At 40.4% G+C, this 26,444-nt stretch overlaps 1 protein-coding gene across 6 annotated transcripts in view; it reads right to left on the reverse strand.

Moving 5' to 3' along the window:
• The window catches only part of REPS2 (RALBP1 associated Eps domain containing 2), a 195,265-nt gene that overhangs the window by 85,145 nt on the left and 83,676 nt on the right, over positions 1 to 26,444 (reverse strand). For all 6 annotated transcript variants that reach the window (XM_059678506.1, XM_059678507.1, XM_059678510.1 and 3 more), the window contains exons 6-9: positions 15,561 to 15,696; positions 11,699 to 11,762; positions 9,096 to 9,238; positions 2,626 to 2,720 (exon numbers count right to left, since the gene is read on the reverse strand). In XM_059678506.1, coding sequence (XP_059534489.1) covers positions 2,626 to 2,720; positions 9,096 to 9,238; positions 11,699 to 11,762; positions 15,561 to 15,696 — 438 coding nt within the window. The remainder of the gene's footprint in view (positions 1 to 2,625; positions 2,721 to 9,095; positions 9,239 to 11,698; positions 11,763 to 15,560; positions 15,697 to 26,444) is intronic.

A 26,444-nucleotide genomic window follows, 5' to 3' on the forward strand; every position in this document is an offset into this window, starting at 1 on the left:
TATCCATACAATGGAATACTATTCACCAATAAAAAGGAATGAGCACTGACACAGCATGAATGAACTTTAAAACATACTAAGTGAAAGAATCCAGCCATAAAAGATCACATATTATATGATTCTATTTATATGAAATGTCCAGAATAGGCAAATTCAGAGACAGAAAATGGATTAGTGATTATCAGAGACTTGGGGGCTGGGGAATAGTGAATGACTTCATGAATACAGGATTTCTTTTTGGAGTGATGAAAATGCTCTAAAACTAGACTACAGTAATGGTTGCATAGCTTTTAATATACTGAAAACCACTGAATTGTATACTTTAAATGAGTATGGTATGTAAATTATACCTCAGTAAAGGTGTACACAAAAGAAAGAAATCCAGTGATCTAAGAAACTCTGCTAAGAGGAGTATACCTGAAATTATAATCTTTAATTCTTGATAGAACATGGTTACAGCTCTGCTGTCTTTAGAAAAAGATGTACTGCTGAGCAAACTTCTCATGACCTGAATCAGCTACAGCTTCATTCCTAACACAAGCACCTGTATGGAGTCATCCCTCACAGGGCTGATGACCAAGATCTATTTAAACTCCATGCATGCATTCATGAAAAAATAAAAGGGTGTAGAAAGAACAATGAATGAAATAGTTTAGAAGAACAAAATATTTAATCATTAGCTATTAAATTCTGACCTATAGTGTTCAAATGGCCAAACCATCAATTAACCTCATTACTTCACCCCTGATTTTTGTTTAGTACATCATTATCTAAAAGCACTGCACCCTTAAAAATAACAGTTTTGTTGGGAGTTTTTGTGTTTTTTTGTTGTTTTTTGTTTTTTGTTTTTTTGTTTGTTTTTTTTGTTTTGTTTAGTTTTTGCTTTCTTGTGTGGATAGGACAAAGCAAAGACTAGGTAGCTTTTAACCTACTCCCTCAAAGGAACCAGTTAAAGCTTATAAAAGTATATAAAACTTAGCTGCACATAAGGTCCATGTGTGTGTAAGTCAGTAATTAATTTCTCCAAAAAAAAGCATTATTTGTCTCTGTTGAAGGGGCAACGACCATCTGATACCATGGCAAGCTGGAACAAAACATTTATCCAGCAAGAATAATAATTTATGACACTTTTTAGTAAATTACCTAACAACCTCATAATTTTACACAAGCAGGGGGACTCATAGCAAAAAAAAAAAAAAAAAAAAAAAAAAAAAAAAAAAGGCAACTACATAAGAAAGCTATGGAGTTTGTGTCCTGGCCTGACAGACAAGCCTCTCCAGACACTGCCAGCAGTCCCAGAGTAGACTGAGGACCATCAAAAATGGTTATAGGGCCCTGGCTCGTGGAAAGAGCAACAGCCTGCAGACTGAAGGGCCCCAGGTTTGATTCCAGTCAGGGGCACATGCCCAGATTGTGGGCTTGATCCCCAGTGGAGGGCATGCGGGGGTGGGGGGGAGCAGCCAATCAGTGATTCTCATCACTGATGTTTCTATCTCGCCCTCTCCCTTCCTCTCTGAAATCAATAAAAATATTTTTTAAAATAAAATTTAAAAAGTGGTTATATGTTTGTTATATGCTTCTCCATCATATTCAATATACAGAAAAAGAAATTTAAAAGGCTGAAAGTCTTCAAAAGCACATCTATCACACCTTCTGAAATCACTGTTCATTACATCTTTTTCCCACGAGTAGAAATTTGTTGAGGAAAGTAACATGGAGGCTATGACTCCAAGAAAGAGCAGCAGAGAAGCCAAGAGCGCTGTTAAGAGAGAGAGCACTGTAGAAGCAGGAAAATAATAATCACACACAATTATAAGAACTTAAAGAAATGGCCCCTGTATACTGCCTTTGGCTTCTATCATGTTGCCACGGTTTTAACTAGTGTCAGAGAACTGTTTTAGGAGCCTGTGAATAAACCTCCATTTATTAAACTTTTCTAGATTTTTAGGACAGGAAGATTAGGTATCATAAGTTGTTATCATTGCAATCATGATGAGGATGATGATGATAGTGCTGAAATTAACAATAACTATAATAACTATTTATCAATGCATACTGAAGGAATACTAAGCATGTGGCTAAGAACCTACATCAATGGCCCACCATGGTGGGAATTCTGGTTTCTCTTGGGGATCATCCAAATCAATCTTCTTCTGGTCCAAAAGTTAAACACTCTGAGGGAGAAGGCAGCTTTGAATGTGGTTTGGGGCCCTCACATATAGTTCTCAAACCTCCTCTCAAAACTGTTCTGGTTCATTATATTTTGTTAATACTTAGCTACTAAAAATACAACTTTACAATTTTTACTTCGAAATTAAAGCTTGGTTAAAGTAAGTAACTTGGCTAGCATTTTTCAGGCTTAGTTTGGCTATACCTCAATTTCACCTCTAGAAAGTCAAGAGACTATTTTGCTTATTTCACCAAATCTAGTTTTAGGGAGAAAATTAAAAAGATAATTATAGATATGCCTGGGGTCAAAATTTGAAAGGATGAGCCCCAAATTAAGAACTAACTATGAAGAGAAAATGTTATAAAAGTAGATTTTACAGAGTTTGTAAAGCACATAGGCTAATGGATTTAATTCTAAACACATCCTTAACTAATTTACATATGAAGATCTTTTACCTCCATCCGATTCAAGTCATGAGGTTGTTGGTTTGCTGGCATGGACTCAGAATAAGAATCAAATAACGCACACTCCCACTTGGGTTTAGGAAAGGCTAAGAAGAAACAAAAAGAATACATATAGTCATAGCAGGCACTGTTTCCTATATAACAACAAAATCAGCTGGCTCCTATAACTGGTTATGGCACTCATCACGCTGAGATATAAATTTTCTATATATATAACCTGGAACTTCTATCATCTCCATTTATACATGATGAAACTGAGGAACCAGGAAGTTAAACAACTTACTCAAAGTCATATAGTTGGTAAATGGTTCAGCAGGGACTTGAATTGCCAGCAGTCCTACTAAATGGTCTTTAGCATTTCATGTTGTAACATAGTTGTTTTCTATATTAACCACTGCTATCACAATACTTAAGTTTTAACTATATACTACTAGCATAATTTTTAAATAGTAGTAACTATGGTAATAGTTTTAATACTATAAACATTAATAAAGGAAACACTACAGTTTAGTTATTCTTGTTGGAAATAGAATCTTACGATGGTATGTGCCCAAGAAAATTTTATGAAATACTCCTTTCTTTTGGTTAGAAGGAGTAACAAAAGTAATAGCACAGGTTCTTGCTGATTTACAAGAGAGGAAATAAGAATCATGTTATGAATTTCTAATACAGAACAGTGACAAGGGCTGTTAGTTTGGATGCTAACTAGATCAGCATGAGGAAAAATCATGCCACTACGTAAGCTAATACTTATTTAACACTCACGCTATTTCTTAGAAGTGGCTTGTTTCATCACTGTGTCAGAAAGTAATTAAGAAAGATCGGTCTCAATAACTAGAAAATTTGTCAATATTCCAAAGAGGAAAAGCAGATTGGGGTAGACAATAAACAGGAGCTACAAATCAAATTTGTCAAGACCAGCTATTAAGAAATCAAAATTTAAATGCCATGTGTGATATTATGATTTATAATAAGGAATACATATTTGGTCCTACTCCCCATTTCTGGCACAGAGTTTCCAAACTCCTAGGAATTTCCAAAGTAATGAGAGCAACAATGGTGTCTCCTTTTATGTTAATGAGATGATGAAACCCATCAAAGAATGTTAGCCAGGTTGCCATGTGGTTAGAGGACTGGAACTCCTAGCCTCAGCCTCTTATTTCCCATGAAGGAGAGAGGCTTGAGGTTGAATCAATCACCAATGGCCAATGACTTAGTAAATCGTGATTATGTAATGAAGTCTTCATAAACCTCCCCCCAAAAAAGAAAACCCTTTTTTTTTTTTTTTTCGGAAAGCTTCCATGTTAGAGAATCAGAATGCTTCCATGTGCCACTGTGTTGGGACTCAAACTCCATGAGGACAAAAGCTCCTTTGTCCAGGACCTCACCCTTTATATCTCTTCATCATCTCATCAGGCTGTTCCTTTAATATCCTTCGTAATAAATCAGTAATCTAGTGGGTAAACGGGTTTTCCTAAGTTCTGTAAGCCATTTTAGCAAATTAATTAAGTCCGAGGAGGGGGTTGTAGAAGCCTGTAATTTACAACCAGTTGGTCAGAGGCACAAGTAACAGCGAAGACTTATGACTGGCATGTGAAGAGGATGGTAGTCTCGTGGAGCTCCGTACCTGTGGAATCTGATTCTATCTCTAGTTAGAAAGCGTCAGAACTGAGTTCTCAGACACAAGAATTGCTTGTTGGTGTGGGGAAGCCTCCATCATGTTTTTAAAAAATGGTTTTAATCAAGGGCTTAAAATAAATTGGCATTGTTGTTAATCCTTTCTCACCCTTCCATCCCCACCAGGGTTTGAAATACCAACTTCCCTCTGCAGTAAAGTACTGGCCAGTGAGTAACAACTACAATAGACAGTTGAGTACAAGTAGATTAAATTGTTCATTTGCTTATTCTGGTCTGAATTTCACTGATATCAGGTCGGGCAAACCACGGATCCTGGTGATTTTCTGACTATACCAAGGTGGTCTCCCTCTTTCCTTGGTAAAAACAGCAAAAACACTTTTTCAAGTACTGTTTCTCAATCCAGCCCCAAGAGCGAAATCCAAGATAAGATTTCTCTTTCTAGTTTATAAGTGATCTCACTAGAATTTCATGACTAATACCTTATCATGAGGCCCTCTTGCTGGGTAAAAAGCTAACACTTTCAAAAACTACAAATGCCATTAACTAACTGCTAAATCTCCCTCCAGTGTGTCCTCATCTCTGCATCTCCATTATCATATCCCCAGTGTCAACCTCCCCACAGCTCCTGACTAGACTACTGCCATAACTGATCTTGTTTCCACCCCTTACTCCTGAAAACCTGTTCTGTGGTCCAAAACCAGCAGGATTCTTTCAAACAACAAATCTGATTGTGTCAGTTCAGTTCCTGCTTGAAACACATCAACATCATTTCCCAAGATTTGTTCCCCACCTTCTTCTTCAGCCTCATCCCCATTCCCTTCACCCTGGCTCTTTGCCCTCCAGCCACTGTGGCCTGAACTGCTCCAAGTCCCTCTTAGGGCTTCTGCAACATACCTGCTGTCCCCTCTACCAGCGCCCACTCTTCCCCCTTCTTCACCTACACAACCCTTAGCACATCCTTCTGATCTCAGCTCAGACATTTAAGAAAGTCTTCCCTAAGGTCATGCACCCTCTTACTGCAGCTATACTTCCCCTTTATAGCACCTACCATTGGCTCCAATTATGTATATGTGTTTATTTAACATCAATCCTCTAACTGCCAGCAAGTTCCACGATGGTAGGAATTCTCTTTTATACAGCATTATGACCAGAGAGAATAGCACAGTGCCTCTCATAGTAACTACTGAAATATTTTTAACAAATTACAGTAAAAATCTATACCAGAATCTACCCCATCACCCAGACATAAAAAAATATCAAAAGGCCCATGTGTAAGCCACCAAATAATCCAACATTTCCTTCCAACTCAGCCCTTTAATTGTCACTGTTAGGGGGGAAATCAGATATAATTCCTGTTTCATTATTTTATTGAAAAGAAGCTTATATAGTTGTAAATGCATGAAGGTATCAACCAAATTTATGCTTTTCACTAATCTTGTCAAAAACTGGATTCGATTTTTTTAAAGAGTGATTATAGATCAATTAGAAGACTGTTGGAACAAGAGCTGAGTTTTTTTAAAAGCCAAAGGGATACCATAAAAATGAACTCCCCAAATCAACAGGACCACTCATATTTCAAAGTCTAAAAGCACAGAGAACTAGAAAGTTCTGGCCATTTTCTTGAGCTATATAGAAAGATAACCATGGGTGATAAAACATTAAGTTAGCTAAACCCTCAGGATTTGCCTAAAATATACTATCACTGAGTTTGATGGGGATTTATGAGGTCTCTCATGTTTTTATTAGAACTATCCTATCTAATAAAGAGGGAATATGCTAATTGACCATCATGCTCTCACAAGATGACGGCACCCACAGCCACAAGATGGTGGCGCCCAGTCCCCTCAGCCCTGCCTCATCCAGCCAGAGTCCCCCAGTCCCCTCAACCCCATCTCATCCAGCCTCAGTCCCCTCAGCCTCGCCTCACTCAGTCCCCGCAGCATCCAGCCTCATCCAGCCCCAGTCCCCCAGTCCCCTCAGCCCCACAGGAGAAGGCAGTTGGGGGCAACTGGACCGGCAGGGGAGCAGTTAGGCATCAATCAGGTCAGCAGGGGAGTGGTTAGGGGCAATCAGGCAGACAGGCAGGCAAACGGTTAGGAGCCAGCAGTCCCGGATTGTGAGAGGGTACAGGCTGGGCTGAGGGACACCCCTCCCATGCATGAATTTTGTGCACGAGGCCTCTAGTATAAATATTATTTAAGACTGATCCCACAGCTCTGGAAATGATGTGTGATTTTTGTTTAATTGAAGGGTATGTGATGGATTCCACAGCTGTTTCTGTATAAATGCATGCTGACAACCTTCACAGAAGATCAGGAAGAACCAAGGGGCTTCATTCCAAATGAAGTGACATGCCTCTTGGCTGGCACTCTATTTTTTTTTAATCTTTATTGTTGAAAGTATTACATACTAGAGGCCCAGCACACAAAATTGTGCGGCCCCACCCACCTGTGCATGCCTCGCCGCGCCCGCCCACCAGCCGCCAGCCGTGCTGCAATCAGAGCCTATGGGCTGCAGGGGAGGGACCGAGAGGTGCCCCATGCAGTTCATGGTGACTGATCATTTAGTCGTTTAGGTCATGATGACTCTGGCGTTTTATTATTATGATGTCCCCTTTTTCCCCCCATTGACCTCTTCTAGACTGACCCTAGCCCCTGACCCAAATGTTCACAACCCTATTGTCTGTGTCCATGGGTGATGCATATATGCATACAAGTTCTTTGGTTGATCTCTTCCCACCCACCCACCCTCCCCCACCTTCCCTCTGAGATTCAACTGTCTGTTCAATGCTTCTATGTCTCTGCATCCACTTTTTTCATCAGTTTATTTTGTTCATTAGATTCAACATATGAGTGAGATCATATGAAACTTGTCTTTCTCTGACTGACTTAGTTCACTTATCATAATACTCTCCAGGTCCCTCCATGCTGCCTCAAAGGGTGAGTGATCCTTCTTTTTTACTGCTGAATAGTATCGCATGGTGTGAATGTATCACCACTTTATCCACTCATCTAGTGATAGGCACTTGGTCTGTTACAGTTGCCAAGATAGCCCGAGGAATACTGGTGCTTCTTTGCCTCAATCCAAGGAAGAAAGAGGGATGGGGAGAGAGGGAAGGGGGAAATGAGGAAGAGATGGAGAGGGGAAGAAAAAAGAGGGGGGTTGGGGGTAACAGAGATGAAGAGAGACACCAAAGAAGAAATAGAGCAATTTGTCATGCTGCCCAATTGCAAACTAGTTCCTAGAGATCACTGAAAGTCTTCCCCATCCTTTGCGAGGAAGGGTAGCAGGCTGGAGTTACAGCCAGCTGTAGTCAGAAAGCAGCTGCTATTGGCAAAGCCCGAGTCTGAAATGGGTAGTAACTTTTGCTCTCTGATGCCTCCCCTTCATATATTTTATGGGGGCATTTGGGGAAGATCCCAGAATGGGTCACTCTTTCCTAACATGTTTACCTGTCACTGGCATCAGCCACATACATGGTCTCTTCCCTTCAAGTCTCAGCTCAACCCCCTCCACCCTCCCACTACCTAATACAGAAAATGACAGACTATTTCAGAGTCAGAGACCCCAAGATTGATTCAGATAAGTCATTGACCACTTTGAATATGGTATGAGGAGGGGACAAGATAAGGTCATCTAAGGCCTTTTCCAGATCTAACTACAAAACTTATACTCTATTAACGACTAATCACATTTTCTTTTTTTTCTTTTTCTTTTTTTTTATTGCTTAAAGTATTACAAAGGGTATTACATATGTATCCATTTTATCCCCCCGCCCTAGACAGTCCCCTAGCCTCCCCTATCCCCCAGTGTCTTATGTCCATTGGTTATGCTTATATGCATGCATACAAGTCCTTTAGTTGATCTCTTACCCCCCTACCTCCTGCCCCCCAACCCTCCCCGGCCTTCCTGCTGCAGTTTGACAATCTGTTTCAGGCAGCTCTGCCTCCACATTTTCTTTTGACACTACTTCCTCTTGTCAATAATCATCCATGACTAGCTCTCGTGTTTTGAAAAGACCTTGCCTGCCTAAAAAGTGAGAAAGTTTGTTGAAAGCACCAGATGTTTCTGGACCCTTTTGATGGAAGCTATACTTCTCTGAGTAACAGAAATCAGATCACTGCCCACTGCCTCTGAAAGGGGCAAGAGAAACTGCTAATTTGTCCAATCTTCTGAAGTAATTGATATAAATGTTGGATATATTTCCTAACCAAAGGGTTTGTGGAGTAACTGTTTTATTAATAAGAAAGGCAATTCTATTCCAACCTTCTGGTGTGCTGGAATTTTCTAAATCATTATCTGATTGTAGTTACATGGATGCATATATATGAAAAAATTCATCAAGTGTATATTTAAGATTATGGCACTTTACAGATTTCATTGCTTATGTAATTTTTTTTAACTTTTTCATTATGTATAACAGTTCTATTTCAGTTCCTTGCCCAAGGCCACTTGGAGACACTGGGACGTGCCTAAAGATGCCATGTCAGCACTTGGCTGTATAGGAAGATCTTCCTCTTCATTTTATATCAGCTGGGAGATTTAGTAGTTGCCTTTGCCACAATTTTCATGAAAGGGCAAGTGACTTTGGTTCAAATCCATCTAGACTAGAGAGTACTAGAATGAAAATAACAGATGACTCACACTCAGATCATCCCTATTAATCATATTATAAGATGCAAAAAGTCTAATATCAGTTAAAGGACAATAACTGTAGATTCCAGGGACTCCCCAAATTACCTGGACACCATTTAAGAAACAAAAGTTTCTTGTAAGGCCAGATGGAAAATGTCTAGGGTTTAAGATTTTGGATGAGCCCTTACCTGCTTGCAGGTACTCTGGCTGCAGAGTTGGAGGGAGGCCCTCGGGCAGTGGATAGCCGTTCTTCCGGGCCACAATGAGATGAAATGCAGCACAGAACTCAGGCAGGGTCAGGGCTCCATCGCAGTCAGCATCACTAAGTTCCCTAAATATAAAAGATGTCATGAGTACCTCACACGGGGCTTAGAGGAAAATTTACTGAGCCCCAGACATGCAAACACAATTCCCAGGGGTTCCTGAATGCTTCTTTGACCCTGCAAAGTCCCCAAACCCATGTGAAAACTCAGGGGGCCATTTGGAGGAAGAAAAAGTATGACAGACAGCACTGGTATCAATAGTACTTTATAAATAAAAATTTAAGTTATTCAGGTCTCTGATAGGTCTGTTTTACAACTATAAGTATACAAGACAAGCATATATGGCACAAAAAGTTAAATGCTGCCCAGAATTCCACAGTTGACAGCCATTCAGTAAGTGTGTGATGTAAAGAGCTCCTGACTTGGTGCTCAAAACAGTCAGACGAAGGGCTGGCCCTGGCCCTTTTACAGTTGTCCCAGCCATTATATAGTTACTGGAGCTCAGGAATGAGCACTTCATTTTTTTCAGCTGTAAGGAAAAACCTTGAACTTTTCAAGTCACACAAATGTTGTATCAAAATTTTGCTTGAGAATCCTCTCCTGGGAATATATAAGTAAACTCAATAAATACTGGTTGAATTATGTTTTCAGATAAAACTAGCAACTAGGGAAGGCTGGAAACAGATAAAACAGAAAAGAAGAAAGGGAGAGTCTTGAACAGGCTTATCTTTGCTTCAGTCATTGTTTCCCACTGAAAGGCACAGACCTATTTACTCAGCACAGGAGAAACCTATTTGCCAAAGTAACTAAGACCTTCTAAGCTCAACCCGTCTCAAGTGTACAGAAACAAGTATACTTGTTAGAACAAGTAAAGACATAAGACATAAAAATGTACTAGAAGTGTGTTACTATTTGAAAGAACGAATATTGAAGGTAAGCTCCATTCACATCCTCCTCCCCCAAATATTTAATATGTACCAGCCCTGAAATAGCAGCTCCCAGGCTGAGGGGACTGCTGCCAACGCTGAATGGAGAGAATATCATTCAGCTTTTATGTATATGTCCCCACAAAAAGATAGGAAGTCTCATGCCAATTATGGTAAGACTGGGAATTTTGCCAAAACAGATTGTATTCTTCTAAAAATGATAATTTCTTTTTTCCTCTAGCTTTAAAATCTAACATAAGGCTTGTTGTAAAAAAATTACACTAGAATATATTGCTGGTGAATAAATCTAGCTCAGGGTCCTAGGTACATTGGCATGCACAAGCATTATTACAATATTTTTCCAAGAAAATGCACAAAACATGACAAAATGATATAATTTTTGTGAATCTCGTGAAAAAAAGTTTTACATAAATATTCCAATGTTTTAATTATATATTTATAGCAGCACAGTCTCCTGCCCAGTCACGAGGAAGAACAGCCCACACACAGCTGGGAGTTTTGGAGGCACCAAGCGTTTTCATAAATGCAAATGGCGCCATCTGGACTGTCCCAGCAAAGCCCTTTGGAATCAGGGCTGTGTCCAGCTAAGCAGCAAAGTACAATACACTCCACAGCTGCAATTCTAAGCTAGAGTCCAGCTGATAAACCTAGAGTCCAGCTGATAAACACCAGCCAAATTTACAGGCAGCTAGAATAGTCAAATTTAACTTAATTCCAAGACATTTCACCCGGCCTCATAAAATATTATAAAGAATAGCTTTTCAAGGTCCTCTGGTTACTTGCATCACAACAAGCCGAAAAATCGGAAAATAAAATACACAAAATGGAAATTCTCATATGCCCACACGTCGCTTAGAGTCCAGTGGTTCTCAACCTTGTGGCCCTTTAAATACAGTTCCTCATGTTGTGACCCAAATATAAAATTATTTTCGTTGCTACTTCATAACTGTAATGTTGCTACTGTAATGAATTGTAATGTAAATATCTGATATGCAGGATGGTCTTAGGCGACCCCAGTGAAACGGTCGTTCGACTGCCAAAGGGGCCTCGACCCATAGGTTGAGAACCGCTGGCTTAGACTGAAAAGGGATCTAGATGAAGATAATAACTAGGAAATTACTTTTTTAAATAATAGCTAATACATACAATATGCAGTATGTTCCAGATACTGTTCATTGTGATTGTCATATAACTTATTTAATTTTCACAGCAACAAAAACTTAAATTCTGCCCTGACTGGTTTGACTCAGTGGATAGAACGTCTGCCTGCGAACCAAAGGGTCCCGGGTTCGATTCCAGGAAAGGGCATGTACCTTGGTTGCGGGCACATCCCCGGTAGGGGGTGTGCAGGAGGCAGCTGATCGATGTTTCTCGCTCATCGATGTTTCTAACTCTCTATATCCCTCTCCCTTTCTCTCTAAAAAAATCAATAAAATATATTTTTTAAAAAACTTAAATTCTTTTCACTCTCTTAGTCTGTTAAAAAACATTCAAGAAATAAGACTTTTAAAATGCAACAGTAGGAACTAAAGAATGAATATGGATGACTATATCATACCATATGGCATTAATTGTACTTACCATATATAGGAGAGTTCTGGAATGGAAAGCTTTGATTTGGTGAAGAAGTTCTTGGCCACTGAACCTGTCAACAGCCATTGTTTAAATAAATCATTAATTAATATGTAGAGCAGCTTTTATATTTAATGTCAATGAATCACCATTTTTTCTTTCAACAATCTCTACCACAAACACAACATTTATTCATTAAAGCAAATACAAATCATGTGTCTAAAAACAATATGTGAACAGCTTTTAAAAGAATATATAAATTAGAATAGGGCAAAGAAGCAATGACATAACACTTATTATAACATGTAAATTATAGTAATTAATTCCTGCTTCACTTTTACTGAAAGTGTGCGAAATTTTACTAAAAATTCAAAAGACAAATTTCAAAATTATTAAAGTAAAAACCTGTCAAGCACTTTTAATAAAAATGCAATACACAATCATGGTAAAAAAATAGCAAAAAATAAAAAAATCACTATTAATCTTATCACACAGACATAAGACAGGCCTATTGGGATAGAGTTTTAGTGAGATTTAAGCTCTTTGGTGGCTCCTTAAGAAACTTACCCAGGAACCTTCTGCTACTTTCTTTAATCATTGTAAATTTACCAATATCAATTTAAATCAGGTACTCATTCCATTTTACATGTTAACAAAGCGGCACTAAAGTCCCAACTACACTTAAAATGTTGGACCCAACCATTATTGAGATTGAAATTTTTATGCTTTCAACTCTAAAAACAATTTCATAGTTCAAAAGCTTCACTTCTAACACAAAGAATAGTCAATTCAAAGCCCCAAGCTCTATGTTAAGCAGATAAAGTCAGAAGTCATTCCATGGCAATGACAAGTCTTCTAATTGGCCTTAAAACAATTAATAAAGTAGACTTATTTTCCTTTGATAGCTCATTAAGGATCAAAAGCAAAGGACCCAATGAACATGGTTCATTCTCAAAAAAATAAATAAAAAAGCAAAGGACCCTATAAACCAATAAGCCTTCTCCCCAAAAGTAGCCTGAAAATAATGCTGACATATGGCTGTTGGCCATCAATGTCAAACGTTTGTCAGGAAGGTCTTGAAAGCCTATTTACCAGCCATAGACAATGTCCCCTCATGTTATTCTTCTTTTTCCCCCTTGATATCCTTCTTCAAATCACACTAGGCCGGAACCCAAAGTGAGAGACCTGGATTGGTCTTCAGAGAGTAGAGACGGTTGTACTATGGTGTCCCAGAGAGGTTAGCTGGAGCCCATAGGGGAGCCAACTGCTAACAAGTTCAGTTGTGCTATGGCTGCTCCCTGCCAAAAAGGGAAGCTAATGAGAAAGCCCCAGTACTCCCTCCTTTGGAACTGACAAAAGTTCAAGCCATGAGTTGGAACCCTCCAGCGCAGCTCCACTCCCAACCACCATAGAAACTCCAAGCCAGCCTCTTTTCCTTGTTCTCTGCAGCTATTATCATACCTTGCTGGGGAGTCACATTAGAGGCACACAAGGGAAAGGAGAGGCTTAAAAGTTGTCAGCAGTCAAACATCAAAACATGAATTCAGACTTGTTATTATAAGAAATCTCTCAGTCTCAGATCTCTCATTTCTCTCCTCATTCTCTCAATTTTCTCAGATTTCTCACTTCTCTCCTCATTCAATTTTCTCAGAACTCTCAAGAGTTACACACACCATTGATATATCAGGGATATAATAGTAGCACACCAAATACATATAGATCTGTGCAAAATAAAGATGAGTAACCCAATATAAAAATGGGTAGACCTGCCTGACCATTGTGGCTCAGTGGTTGAGCATCAACCTATGAACCAGGAGGTCACCACCCAGGTTGCAGGCTTGATCCCCAGTGTGGGGCCTACAGCAGGCAGCCAATCAATGATTCTCTCTCATCATTGATGTTTCTATCTCTCCCTCTCCCTTCCTCTCTGAAGTCAATAAAAATATATTTTTAAAGGCATTTGTATGATAATCAGGGAAATCTGAACAATGACAACTTGATAATATTAAGGAATTCATGTTCTTCTATTTTAATGTGTGCCAATGAATTGTGGTTATATTTTTATTCTTTTCTTAAAGAGAACTCTTTCATGTATTTTTTAATTGATTTTAGAGAGGAAGGGAGAGGGAGAGAGATAGAAACATCAATGATGAGAGAGAATCATTGACTGGCTACCTGCTGCACGCCCCCTACTGGTGATTGAGCCCACAACCCGGCATGTGCCCTTGACCGGAATCGATCCCGGGACCCTTCAGTCTGCAGGTTGATGCTCTATCCACTGAGTCAAACCAGCTAGGGCTGTGGTTATATTTTTAAAAGAGGCCTTATCGCCCTAACCAGTTTGGCTCAGTGGATAGAGCATCGGCCTGCGGTCTCAAGGGTCCCAGGTTTGATTCCCGTCAAGGGCATGTACCTTGGTTGCCGGGAGTGTGCAGGAGGCAGCTGATCGGTGTTTCTCTCTCATCGATGTTTCTGACTATACCTCTCCCTTCCTCTCTGTAAAAAATCAATAAAATATATTTTTAAAAAAAGAGGCCTTATCTTTAGAGATATATTCTGAAATATAGGAATAGGCAAAAATAGGCTTACAATTGTCTGTATGGAAAATAATACAATAATTAATAAATAATACAAGAATAAACTGTGTTTCATGTACTCACAACTATAAACCTACTTTTGCCCACCCTGCATTTTCAAACAAAATTATCTGGTAATTGCTTCAAAACCATCTTGGGTAAGAGGGGATATAAATAAAACAAAATTGTTGGGGCTGTGTGATAGGAGTTTGTTATACTAGCCACTCCAGCTATATCTACATTGGAAATTTTTCAAAATAAAGAAGTTTAAAGAAAGTAAAAACATTCCTAACAGCTACCTATTTGTATTTGTCTAATCATTTGTATAGACTATGAAGAAACTCACTTAAGCAATGGGTAAGGTTAGCAAATAGTCAGTACATACAATCTGTTCCTGCTTATTTCTTTAAAATCATGTTGTTAACATTAACTTGTTTGTCTCTACAATAGTCTGCCTTCAATCAAGCCATTACCATCAATCAGAAAATGATGGTCGCATCTATACAAGTACATTTCGATTACACACCTTATTTCACAAGAGAAAATTAGTCTTAGTCCTCACTTCAATGTCAGGTTACAATTATCAAGGACATATTGTTATTCTACAAAATTAAAGTACAAAAAGAAAGTTTTATGAATTTTTATTCGTCTCTATTATTTCACTGTTTGATTAGTCTTCACCCCAGTAAAATGTAGGCACAGAGGAATTAAATCAATTCCTCTCAGCTTGAATTTTACATGAGAAGGCAACAGGAATACATATGTCTGAAGACAGCCCAAAAGAACTGACATGTGGACATAAAAATGCTGGCCAATTTTCCTCCCATATTTTAATTTCTCTCCAACAAACCAAAGGAGAAAGTCTTGAGCCAAAGAAAACGAGCATGAATTTGAACTTCTAAGGCATATATAACATAAGGAGACTGTAATGCTAGCTATAGAAGGTTATACTACATCTTTCTCTAACTCTAATATAATGAGTAAGCAATTAAAGATGTTGCCTTGGTGCCATACTCTATCATTTCAAAAACTGCTCCAGCTATTAAATCACAAGGTCCAGACCAAATTCTGATTTAACCCTCTGAAACGGAAACATAATTTTTTCTAAATGTCATTGCCAAGTGTTTTTCTGCATGGTTTATAGCTGATAAGAAATTCGATCTTAGAGGGAAATAAATTGAACTCACAGAAGGCTGTCATACTCATTTTGTGTAAACTATTTCTCAAGATGTGTACTGTTATTTATATGAGACAATAACCTGGAACCCACATTCTCACCTGTCAGACTTCATTACCTGAAATGAAGGAACTTGGGTCTGGCTGAAGGGATCGGAACTGATTGACATAGTACTCCCGCTGCTCTTCTGTTATCCTCCACGGTTCATCCGGGTAATTACTGTTATCTTGTGGTTCTCTCTCCACTGAAAAGGACTTTAAAAATAAATAAGAAAATGCTCAGAGCATCTCTCTTTAGTGAGATGAAGTAGATATATTAAACATCAATAAAAGTTATCGTGCATTATATGCAATTTTTTCCTCAAGGGAATAATTTAAACAACATGTAACTAGAATGTAAACTTCTGAAGGGCAGACATCATGCTTTATATTTTTGTAGTGAAATACTGAACACTTTGTGAGTGATGAAAGTGTTTCCAATGTAATGAAGGAGGGTAAAAAAATTATTTGTCACATTTTGATTTTCAATAGCTGAGTAGATAGTAAAATAACCGATTCTTTTTTAAAACACAAAAAGTAAATCTTTAGAAAAGCTATAACCATATCATCCTTTTTTCTGAGGCATTCCCACTGTATAAATCTGAGAATCAAAAATTCCAATTCAAATCCCACCTCCCAGGTCTACTTAAGTGGCAAATAAGGATCACCCAAGCTCTCATCCGGCGTTTGTGAATTGGGGTTAATATTTAGTAATAGAGCTGAATAGAACGGAGAGCTATGATGGTACAACAAATGGAGTAACAGGGGTGCATCAGACATGCCACTAGGGGGCGTGCAAGCCAAAGTTGAGGTTTTAAGGATACAGAGACCCAGAGAAATGGTGCAGAAGAAAACAAAGCTTGTGTATGGTGTCGGGAAAGAAGCAAAAATGGTGATTCTGGGAGAAGGCGTCCAGGGCTTTGCTCTACCCCTCCCATATACTCTAAGGCTAAGGTGCTACTACAAAGGGATACCTTCATGGAACCAAGAGGTGAACACAAGGAAAGTAAACCTCTAGGACAAAAGAGACTAGGAAAGAAAAAGTTTTATTGCAAATAAGCTACCAGGTTGCCACTTATGAACACACTATCAAGAAATAATTAGGAGGCCACTGTATTCACTATTCCTAGAAAAGGCAGCAGTTCATCTTCACCCCCTTCCCCCCAACACACACACCCCATTCCAGGAAGTAATTCTTCCCAGAAACACCTGGCTCTCCTCTGATGACAGTCTGAGAAGACAGGAGACTATAAAACTTTGAGCTGTGATATAACCTTGAGATGTCACCTTTGAAGTTTTTATACTAGGCGAGTTTTTACTAAATGTAAATCAAACCATTTTTAAATGCCCTAGAAGCCACTATCCATTAAGTCAATACCCTAAATTCAGAGTGCTTTGAAATTTACAAAGCATTTCAAACATCCCGATCTCATACAGCATCTCAAAACATTTGAGAGGTAGAAAAAGCAGGTGTCATTGTCCTTTACCCCATGAGGAAAATGAGGGTTAGAAGACTTAAGAGAGGAGCCCATACCCTTCAATGAGCCCCTGCAGTCAGCAAATAACTGCCCTCTTTAAAATATATATGTTTTTATTGATTTCAGAGAAAGAGGAAGGGAAAGGGAGAGGGGGTGAAACATGGATGAGAGAGGGAAACATTGATCGGCTACCCCCTACCTGGGATTGAGCCTGCAACCTGGGCATGTGCCCTGACCAGGAATCGAACCAGCGACCTCTCCGTGCATGGGACAATGCTCAACCAACTTAGCCACACCAGCCGGGGCACCTGCCCTTTTTTTCTCTGTTGTTCAAAGCCAGGCTCTGGCATATTGAGCTTTTTTTTAAATTGGGTTGCTTCCATCTGAATTGTTTTCAGAAACCCCCTATTCATTCTGGTAAGAAACAAACAATATAAATAAAGAAAGCAAGAAAGATCCAAAATCAGTTTGAGCACCTGATGGACCCCAAACAACTTTCCAAAATGCTCCAACCAGATTCCAGAACCAAACTCAAATGTTCCAGGTAGCACTTTCTGAAGAAGCCCAGATGTCTGAGCAGTTCAGGGGGCAGAACCCAGGATGGAGGTAGTCAACATGCGCTGGACTGTGTTCCTGGCCAGATGGTAATGTGTAGAGCTCACAGGAGCTCTGCCCTCCAGGTCAGCACCGACAGAAACAGCTGGAGTAAAGGAACCTAAAAAGCTGGGCACGGACAGGTGAGACAAGAATGACCATCTATGAATGAACAATTTAAGCAGGCAGAGATGGTTCACAAAGCTTGTGGGACACAGGTGGAAAGCTCTGTGCCACTGCTGTCCTGGGAATGAAGGTGCGGATAACTCCGTGCAGGCTGTTGACTGCTGTATTCTCTGGTTCTGACATGGAAACTACTACTCTCATGGAATTCATTCCTTCCCTCCAGGAACTGAAGATGCCATATTCAGTTGCTGTTGTTAATGTCAGCCCATGTTTGTTCTTTCACAAATTCCAGGACCACTACTCACTCTACTTCCTCTCCAACGTAACCTCACTCCTGAGTGGCGTCAGTGGCTTAGCAGGTCTCTCGGATCTATTCTGACAGCAGGAATCAGGAATGGACAGAAGAAAGTGATTGATTCCTCTGTTTAAAAGCACAGTGGCTGGTGTGGCTCTGGGACTGGGGCCCATGAATCTGTGATTTAACAAGCCCTTTGGGTGATTCAAACCACAGTCAAGTTTGAAAAGCAATGCTATAGACCAGTGGTTCTCAACCTGTGGGTCGCGACCCCTTTGGGGGTCGAACGACCCTTTCACAGGGGTCGCCTAAAACCATCGGAAAACACATATATAATTACATATTGTTTTTGTGATGAATCACTATGCTTTAATTACGTTCAATTTGTAACAATGAAATTGGGGGTCACCACAACATGAGGAACTGTATTAAAGGGTCGCGGCATTAGGAAGGTTGAGAACCACTGCTATAGAACATTCATGGCAAAGCAAGAAAAATGAACAGCATTTGCAAAACACCCAATATATCCTAGCAAGAGAAAATAGCCATCTCCTGAAAGTAGCTTGGTTGGGCTACATATAGAAAGACTAGGCTGCCAGTACAGAGAGGGTATTAGTGGAATTGCCTCAAGATGGTCCAAACAGAAAGCAGGTCCCAGATTATAAAGGCCCAGGTGCACCAGGTTAAGGGGTTTAGACTGTATCTAGAAAATAGGGAGCCACAGATAAGTATTAGGACACTGAAATAATGAGATTTGACTTACAGAAAGAACACTTGAGTGAGGAGATTGGAGGAGAAAAGACTAAAGGTAAGCTCTAGCTGGTTTGGCTCAGTGGATAGTGTTGGCCTGTGGACTGAAGGGTCCTGAGTTCAATTCCAATCAAGGGCACATGCCGAGGTTTTGGGCTCGATCCCAAATAACAGGCGTGCAGGAGGTAGCCAATAAATGATTCTCTATCATCACTGATGTTTCTCTCTCTCTCCCTCTCCCTTCCTCTCTGAAATCAATGAAAATATTTTTAAGACTAAAGGTAAAATGACTAGTTAAGGCCATATCAGTAACCCCGACCAGAGGTCAAGGTGACCTCAGGGTAGGGAGGGCTCTGAGAGGAGTAAGAGAAAAAAGCCTTATGGCCACCACCAGAGGAAGGCCCGTTCTAGCAGTGGGATGGCAGCTCGGAGCCTTTCTGTCAGCAGCCAGGGGGCCATCTCGTTGCAGGACCGGAGATATGGAACCATCTCCAAATGAACCCAAAGTCAACCACAAAAATCAACCTAACTTTTCAGACAAAGTCAGTCACCTAAGACAAAATGTCTTATTGCAAAGATTAAAGGCATTGAAAAACAGGGCTGGGTGAACTGTGGACCCTTGGGCTTCCAAGTAGAAGCCAAAACCAAGAAAAGCTCCAGTTTTGCATGCGCCCTAAGAGACCTCCCCCATTTCAACTCCAGCTCCAGTGGTTTGGTTGGCTGGGTGGAGATATATGCTGCTTGGTGCCAATTTTGAGCTCTGCCAGCATTTTTAAGAAAAAATAAAAGGAGAGAGAGAGAAATTGTCTACATCTGTCTGCTTAAGTCACAAACATATGGTTCATTATACAGTTTCTCTAGACGCAAGAGAATTAGATTTGCTTATATTTAAAACATTCAAACCCTTGGTTTTGTTTCAAGTGAAATGCAAATATTTTGCACTGTAAGTTATTATCTCTGGGGAAAACAAGCTGTTTATAATGAAAGGGACTTCAAAAGACTCATTAAAAAATAATACTATTAATAAAATCCCCAAAGTTGACATTTACCGCTGAAGTATCTTAAAAATCAAGCATAGTTGAATAATATGAATTGCAAGGAGGCATTGTCAGGGGGAACTTCAGAAGGGTGTGTATATTTTTTCAAAGATAGAACATTTCTGTTTAGAATACAATCCCACCCTGGAAGCATCCTGTAATTGCTGCCTGTGAGTCCAGCCATTTCATCCAAGGTTGCAATGACCTTACAACAATATATTTTAGGTGCCTTAATAAACAAACCATCTGGAGTAGCAAAAACTGTCACTGAGTGGCTACCCACTCAGGAATGACATTTTCCAGCCCCCCACCCTTGCAGTTAGGTACAGCCATGTGACTGAGTTCTGGCCAATGCAATGTGAACGCAAGTGACTTGCACCACTTCCAGGCAGGGCTAGTGCCGGGAGCCGGTCCATCCTTGCTGTTTCAAGGGACCTGGCATATATAGCATACGGTTCTTAATATGTTTGCTCACCTTCTTGGCGCTGTGTTTTAACCAAGGTCACCTCTCCGAGAAAGGTTGAATCCCCAGGTAGGGATTTTCCCCTGAAGTTAGGGAGGGGATGAAACTCCTTAACTAAGTGCCAGGCGGGTAGTTAATCAATTTAACTACAAACAATCATGCTTAAGCTACATAATCTTTACTCCCTGGAATGGAGATAAGAAACGCCCTAACCTTTGTAATAGAGATTGATAGGATTGAATCAACTGGTATAAATACAGATGTAACTAGACAGCAAGACACAGGGCTTGGAAGACAGAACCAAGAGAGACAGAGCCTAGGCACAGAACCTACACAGAACGTTCTCTAGAGACAGAAGAACTTCGCTGGCGAGAGCATGCCGGAGGATCCTGGACAGGGACTGGCCTCGGAGCCTGGAGGCGGAGCCTGGCGAGAGAGCATGGCAGGGGATCCTGGACTGAACCTGACTGCGGAGATTGGCAGGAGAGCCTGACTAGAACCTGGTGACTGAACCTGACTGGCGAACCTGGACAGAACCTCTCTGGAGATCCGAAGCAGAACCTCTCTGGAGATTGAGACCAGAACTTGGCTGGAGATCCTGGCTAGGCTGCTGATCAACTGAACGCTGTCTCCGTGTCATTCCTTCTTCGCCGACTCCGTCTACGCCTTTGGGAACCCCTGGACCTGCTGGGGTTGGACCCCGGCAGGCTAGCACCCTGCAGCACTCCTCTATGTGTTCCTTAACCATTGGCCCACAGAATGGGAGATGGCACAGTCACGGGACAGGAGGAGCTCTGGAGCCTGAATTGCCATGTGGCAGAAAGCAACCTACCAACCTGTTAGATGAGTGAGAAATATACCTATTGTGGTTAAATAATTAAAAAGTGGGGCACGTTTGTTATAGTAGCTGTTAACCTAACTAATCTATCCTTCAAGCAAGGCCCAAAGTAAAGACAGACCTGTGCAGTCCCAACCACAGCCATTCCATTTTTTGTTTTGTTTTGTTAATCCTCACGCAAGGATATTTTTCCCATTGATTTTGAGAGAGAGTGGAGGGGATTGGAAAGGAGGAGAGAGAGGAGAGGAGAGAGAGAGAAACATCAATGTAAGAGAAACACATCGATTAGTTGCCTCTGCGTGCGCTCTAACTGGGGCCAGGGATTGAACCTGCAACCCAGGTCACTTGCAATCGAACCCACAATCCTTTGGTGCATGGGCTGGTGTTTTAACCACTAAGCCACACTGACCATGGCAGAACCACAGCCATTCCTGCATTGAAGATGGAAGTATGAGGCCATCTTTGTTTTGCAATTTGACCATCTAATGACATGAGAAGATTCTGAGCCCAAATAACTTTCTAATTATAATTTGGTTGTCCATGCAGACTATCTACAGGGACAGCACATGGATGCATCTTTATATCCATCTTTCTATATTTGGTTAACAGGAGTTTATCTTTCATTGGTTTGAAGGAGATTCTGGGGAGGATATAAGAGAGTGAAGAGAAAAGAGGAGGTCAGGAGAGTGAAGAGAAAAGAGGTCTAGAGGAAAACTGCTAAATGAGGAATAAAGAAAGGGAACTAGAAAAGGAGATGGAGCTCAGCTATTTTTTCACATTAAACCATGTTATATTATCCTATATAATAAAGAGGGAATATGCAAATTGATTGTCACTCCACCATAAAGATGGTGGTGCCCACAGCAGAGGCAGAGGTTTCCATAACACAAGATGGCTGCGCCCACAGCAGAGGCAGAGTTCCCGTTACAAGCCTTAACAAGCAATCAGCGGGGACCTGAGGCTGCACTCCCCCCCGCCACCCATGGGGCTTGATAGGGGATCTCAGGCCACGACCCAACCCTGGCACCAGGCTGGGGGGCCTCAGGCCATGCCCCCCACCCAGTGGGGCTTGACAGGATGGGACTGGCCAGGTCAGAATCTAGCCCAATGGGGGGGAGCCAGCCGGGTCTGGGTCTCGCACAATTTTGAGGCGCATGTGGGTGGGCGGGGACTTGACTCTGGGTCCCGTGGTGCACCCCAGGAGGAAGATTTTTATATACATTTTACTAATTTTCTTTCATCTCTGACACTTCTATTATAGAGAAAGGGCAAATAGCAATATTAAAATATTTCCTCTAATTAATCCCCTTCTAATGTGCACGAATTTCATGCACCGGGCCACTAGTACTCTATAAATCTTATCTCCCACCCCACTCTCACTATAAAATAAGGTCCATGAGGGTAAGAAATTTTGTTCATTATGATCACAGCTGTACACCTAGTACCTATCAAATAGGAAACACTCAATAAATATTCATTGAATAAGTAAACAAATAGACAAATGATTGGACAAATTGCCAATTCTGGTCCAGATACAGAAAGGTTAACCCGAGCTCTCCTATAATGACTAGAGCTTAACTTCATGTGCACTTATGAAAAGTGTCACCCAACAGTAAAGGCTAGGCCCTCTCCCTTACCTATGAAGTTGGAGAGCTTAAAAGATTTTTTTATTTTGAAATAATTATAGATTCACAGGAAGTTGCAATAAATAACTTCTGTTTCTGACTACAGAAAAGTTCATTACAATTAAATTCTAACAGCGCAATTTAACCTCATCAGTTTCTTCTTGGAAATAAATGCAAAGATGTCTTTAACCACATGTTGTGAAATTCACTCAGGGATCTACTTTCAACAGCTCAGAAGGTTCTCTCTGAGTCTATTAGGCAATGCACAGTGGCTGTTAACTAAGATAAACAACATTTTTAAAACTACCACCACAGTCACGGAGAATGGTAGGTAACACATATTCATTTCTTTGCTTAGTACCAGTTACTTGGGCCAATTATTGTAAGAACATAATACATGTGACCTATTTTCATCTTCACAACAACCCTGGGAAGTGGGTCCCATTATTTTCATTTTACAGAATAGGAAACTGCACATTGGGGAAAGGAAGTGGCTTACCAAGACCATACACCTAGTAAATGGTAGAGTCAGAACATGAATGGGGGTCCAATGTACTCTTAATCAGCAAGTCCTATGGTTCTCTCCCTCCATCATCAATCCATCCATTCATCCATCCAACAACAATGTACTATTTCCTTTTCAGAACAACCGATTGTGGCAATTTTGCAGATTGAGGATCTGTTGCAAGTAGTCTGCCTTCTAAGACTGTTGGGATGACTGAAAGGACACATACAATCTAAAGGACCACTACAACACTGGGCCAAATAATCACTGGGTCAGTAGTGATACTTTGTTGAGATAGGCATCTGGGGACATGGTGTCACCTGCTCACCTGAGATCAAAGGCAATGCAGATGGGCCTACATCAGGGCTAAAGTAGTGCTATTGTAAAGGAATCTTCCATATTCACAGCCTAGTATATAGTAACTGAGACTGAAAGGTCCTGTGGCATATGCTAGAAACAAACACCACTCTCCTTTCCAGCTTTAAAAAGTACTGTGTGGGACCAGGAGTTCAATCGAGTGTTTTGAGCTACATCTGAGAGGCTAAATCTAACAAATCTATGTGGGCTCTAGCTATTACCAGGAAAGTTCTGGACACCATAAGCCTTTAATGCAATGCTCACACCTTGTGGGGAAAACAACACTGACCCCACAAATTAGATGTATTTATTTGCTTTCATCAGTAGTCTAACCGACCTGCTGCATGGATGCTAGAATTCTAATGTGGACCAGCCTACCATTTTGACCCTCCCCTCACACCCCACTATCTCTAAAGCATGGATTTTGCAAGGCCTCATCAGTCCTAATACTTATGGAGTCAGTGTCTTTTTCCCAAAAATATCCTTCAATTTCTATACCAGATACCCTCTTCTTATCCTGGAGTCACCTGTCTTTCAATGATCCAATATCTTTTTGCTATTCTCATCTTATAACAAAACATTTTTGTCTTTCATGTAGAAATGCCTCCCAGCAAAGAAACCAAGCAATTAACATCACTTTAAGTGTTAAGAAATGTGGGTACAAGGTAAGCACCTGAGGAATACAACAAGAGACAGCTAAGATTTAGGCTGAGAAAAGTAAATTTCAATATTAATTTAAATTAAATGTTTCAAAAATAAGGACTAGGAAATCTGAAAAAGAATTTTAAGTAGGTAAAGAAAGTAGGAAGGCTTGACGCCATAAAAAATAGGACCTCTTTGTGGTAATAGTGACCATTATACATCTGTTAGTCCTAGGTAGACACAGCGAAGAATATGCTGAAGACAAAGCAATCTTTTACCTCCTAGGAATGGTAAAATTCCAGTGAGGGTTTAAAATCAAATAGAGAAGGAATCCGGTAAAACAAGATGTCAAATCAAGAACAACGCACATACATTCCTAAAAATTTATCAAACCAGTTCCTCCTGTTACACACAAAGGCAAACACACATATATTCTCTCCCTCCTTCCTCCTCCACCCTCCCTCTATCTCTCTCCTTCCTATTTCACTCAGAGGAAGAAAACTGAGTTGTCTAAGCAATGCTGAGAGGTCAACACACACAGACACACTAGGTTGACATTTACCATCGCTAACAACAGATTTTCCTAGCCCTAATCTCTACCCATAAACTCAATAACTCAACTTTACTGACATGAAGATATAACCAAGATATAACCATTGTAGGCAGCCTGGGGTACTCCAGAACTGAAAAGAAACTGGGGTCCCTACCTTCCTTCCAGGGCCTCAGGAGCCCACGACTTCCTCTCAACCATGCAAAGAGCAGTTTCCCACATACATTGCAGTCGCTCACTCATCCAAAGGAACAGAACACCAGTTTCTATTTTCAGACTGGTAGAAATGACAAACCAATAAGGAAATACTGATAACCCAAAAGAAAAAAGAGGGCATGGGATATGAACAAGCAATTCACACAAAAAGCAAATACAAATGACTCATAAGCTTAAGATATCCCACTTCACTAATAAAGAGAACTGCTAATTAAAACTACACAGATACCATTTTTCACCTATCAGATTGGCAAAGATTTGTAAGATTTTTAGCACATTGTGTTTGCATGGGTATGGGAAAATAAGCACTTTCATACACTGTTGGCGAATGTATAAATTAATATAGTCTCCAATTTGAGAATCTCTACCAAAAATTAAAAATGTGTAAACATTTCCCCCAAGTATTCCATTTCTGGGAACTAATGCCATACACACACACACACACACACACACACACACACACACACTAATAAAAGAGAAACATGCAAATTGACTGCCCCTCCACTATGCCCACCAGCCAATCAGCATGATATGCAAATTAACCCAACAAAGATGGCGGTTAATTTGCATACACAGGCACAGAGCGAAGACTGAAGACAGCGTAAAAGGAAGCCAAGCACTGCAGAAGGGAGCGAAGAGGCAGAGAAGGGAACAGAGCCAAGGAAGCAGAGATGGGAGTAGAGCTGAGGCAGCAGACATGGGAGGGAGTGAGGCAGCAGAGAGGGGAGAGAGCAAAGTGGCAGAGAATGGAGGGAGTGAGGCGGTGGAGATGGGAGGGAGCGAGGCGGCGGAGAAGGGGCCTCAGGAAGCCCTATTCTTGCAGGAATAGGCCCAAGGACGCCCTATTCATGCAGGAATCTTCCTGCAACAGGCCTCTAGTATGTATGTATGTATGTATGTATGTATGTATATGCAAATGATGCAGTGATTGCAAGTTCTAGATGTTGATCAGAGGGGCTGGTTAAATGGTTGATGGAAGATGCACAGAATGAAATACTATGCATTTGGAAAAACAAAAAGATAGGGAAGTACTTTATGCACTGCTATAGAATATTATTAAATTTTATTGTTAAGTAAAAAAAGTACACAGTGTATAACAGATGTATAACATGCTACCATATGTATAAAAAGGTAGAACTATATATTTTGCATATATTATATGTAATTACATACAAGAATACCTGTATTTACATATATATGTGCAAAATATTCTTAGAACAATACAAAAGAAATCAGTCCTGCCTGGCCAGCATGATTCAGTGGTTGACTGTTGACCTATGAACCAGGAGGTCACAGTCGATTCCTGGTCAGGGCACATGCCTGGGCTGTGGGCTCCCCAGTGTGGGGTGTGCAGGAGGCAGCTGATCAATGATTCTCTCTCATCATTGATGTTTCTTTTTTCTTCTTCCTCACCCTAGGATATTTTTCCATTGATTTTTATGGAAAGTGGGAGAGGAAAGGCAGAGAGAAACATTGATGTGAGACAAG

Source organism: Myotis daubentonii, chromosome X (assembly GCF_963259705.1).
Source record: "Myotis daubentonii chromosome X, mMyoDau2.1, whole genome shotgun sequence".
NCBI lineage: Eukaryota > Metazoa > Chordata > Mammalia > Chiroptera > Vespertilionidae > Myotis > Myotis daubentonii.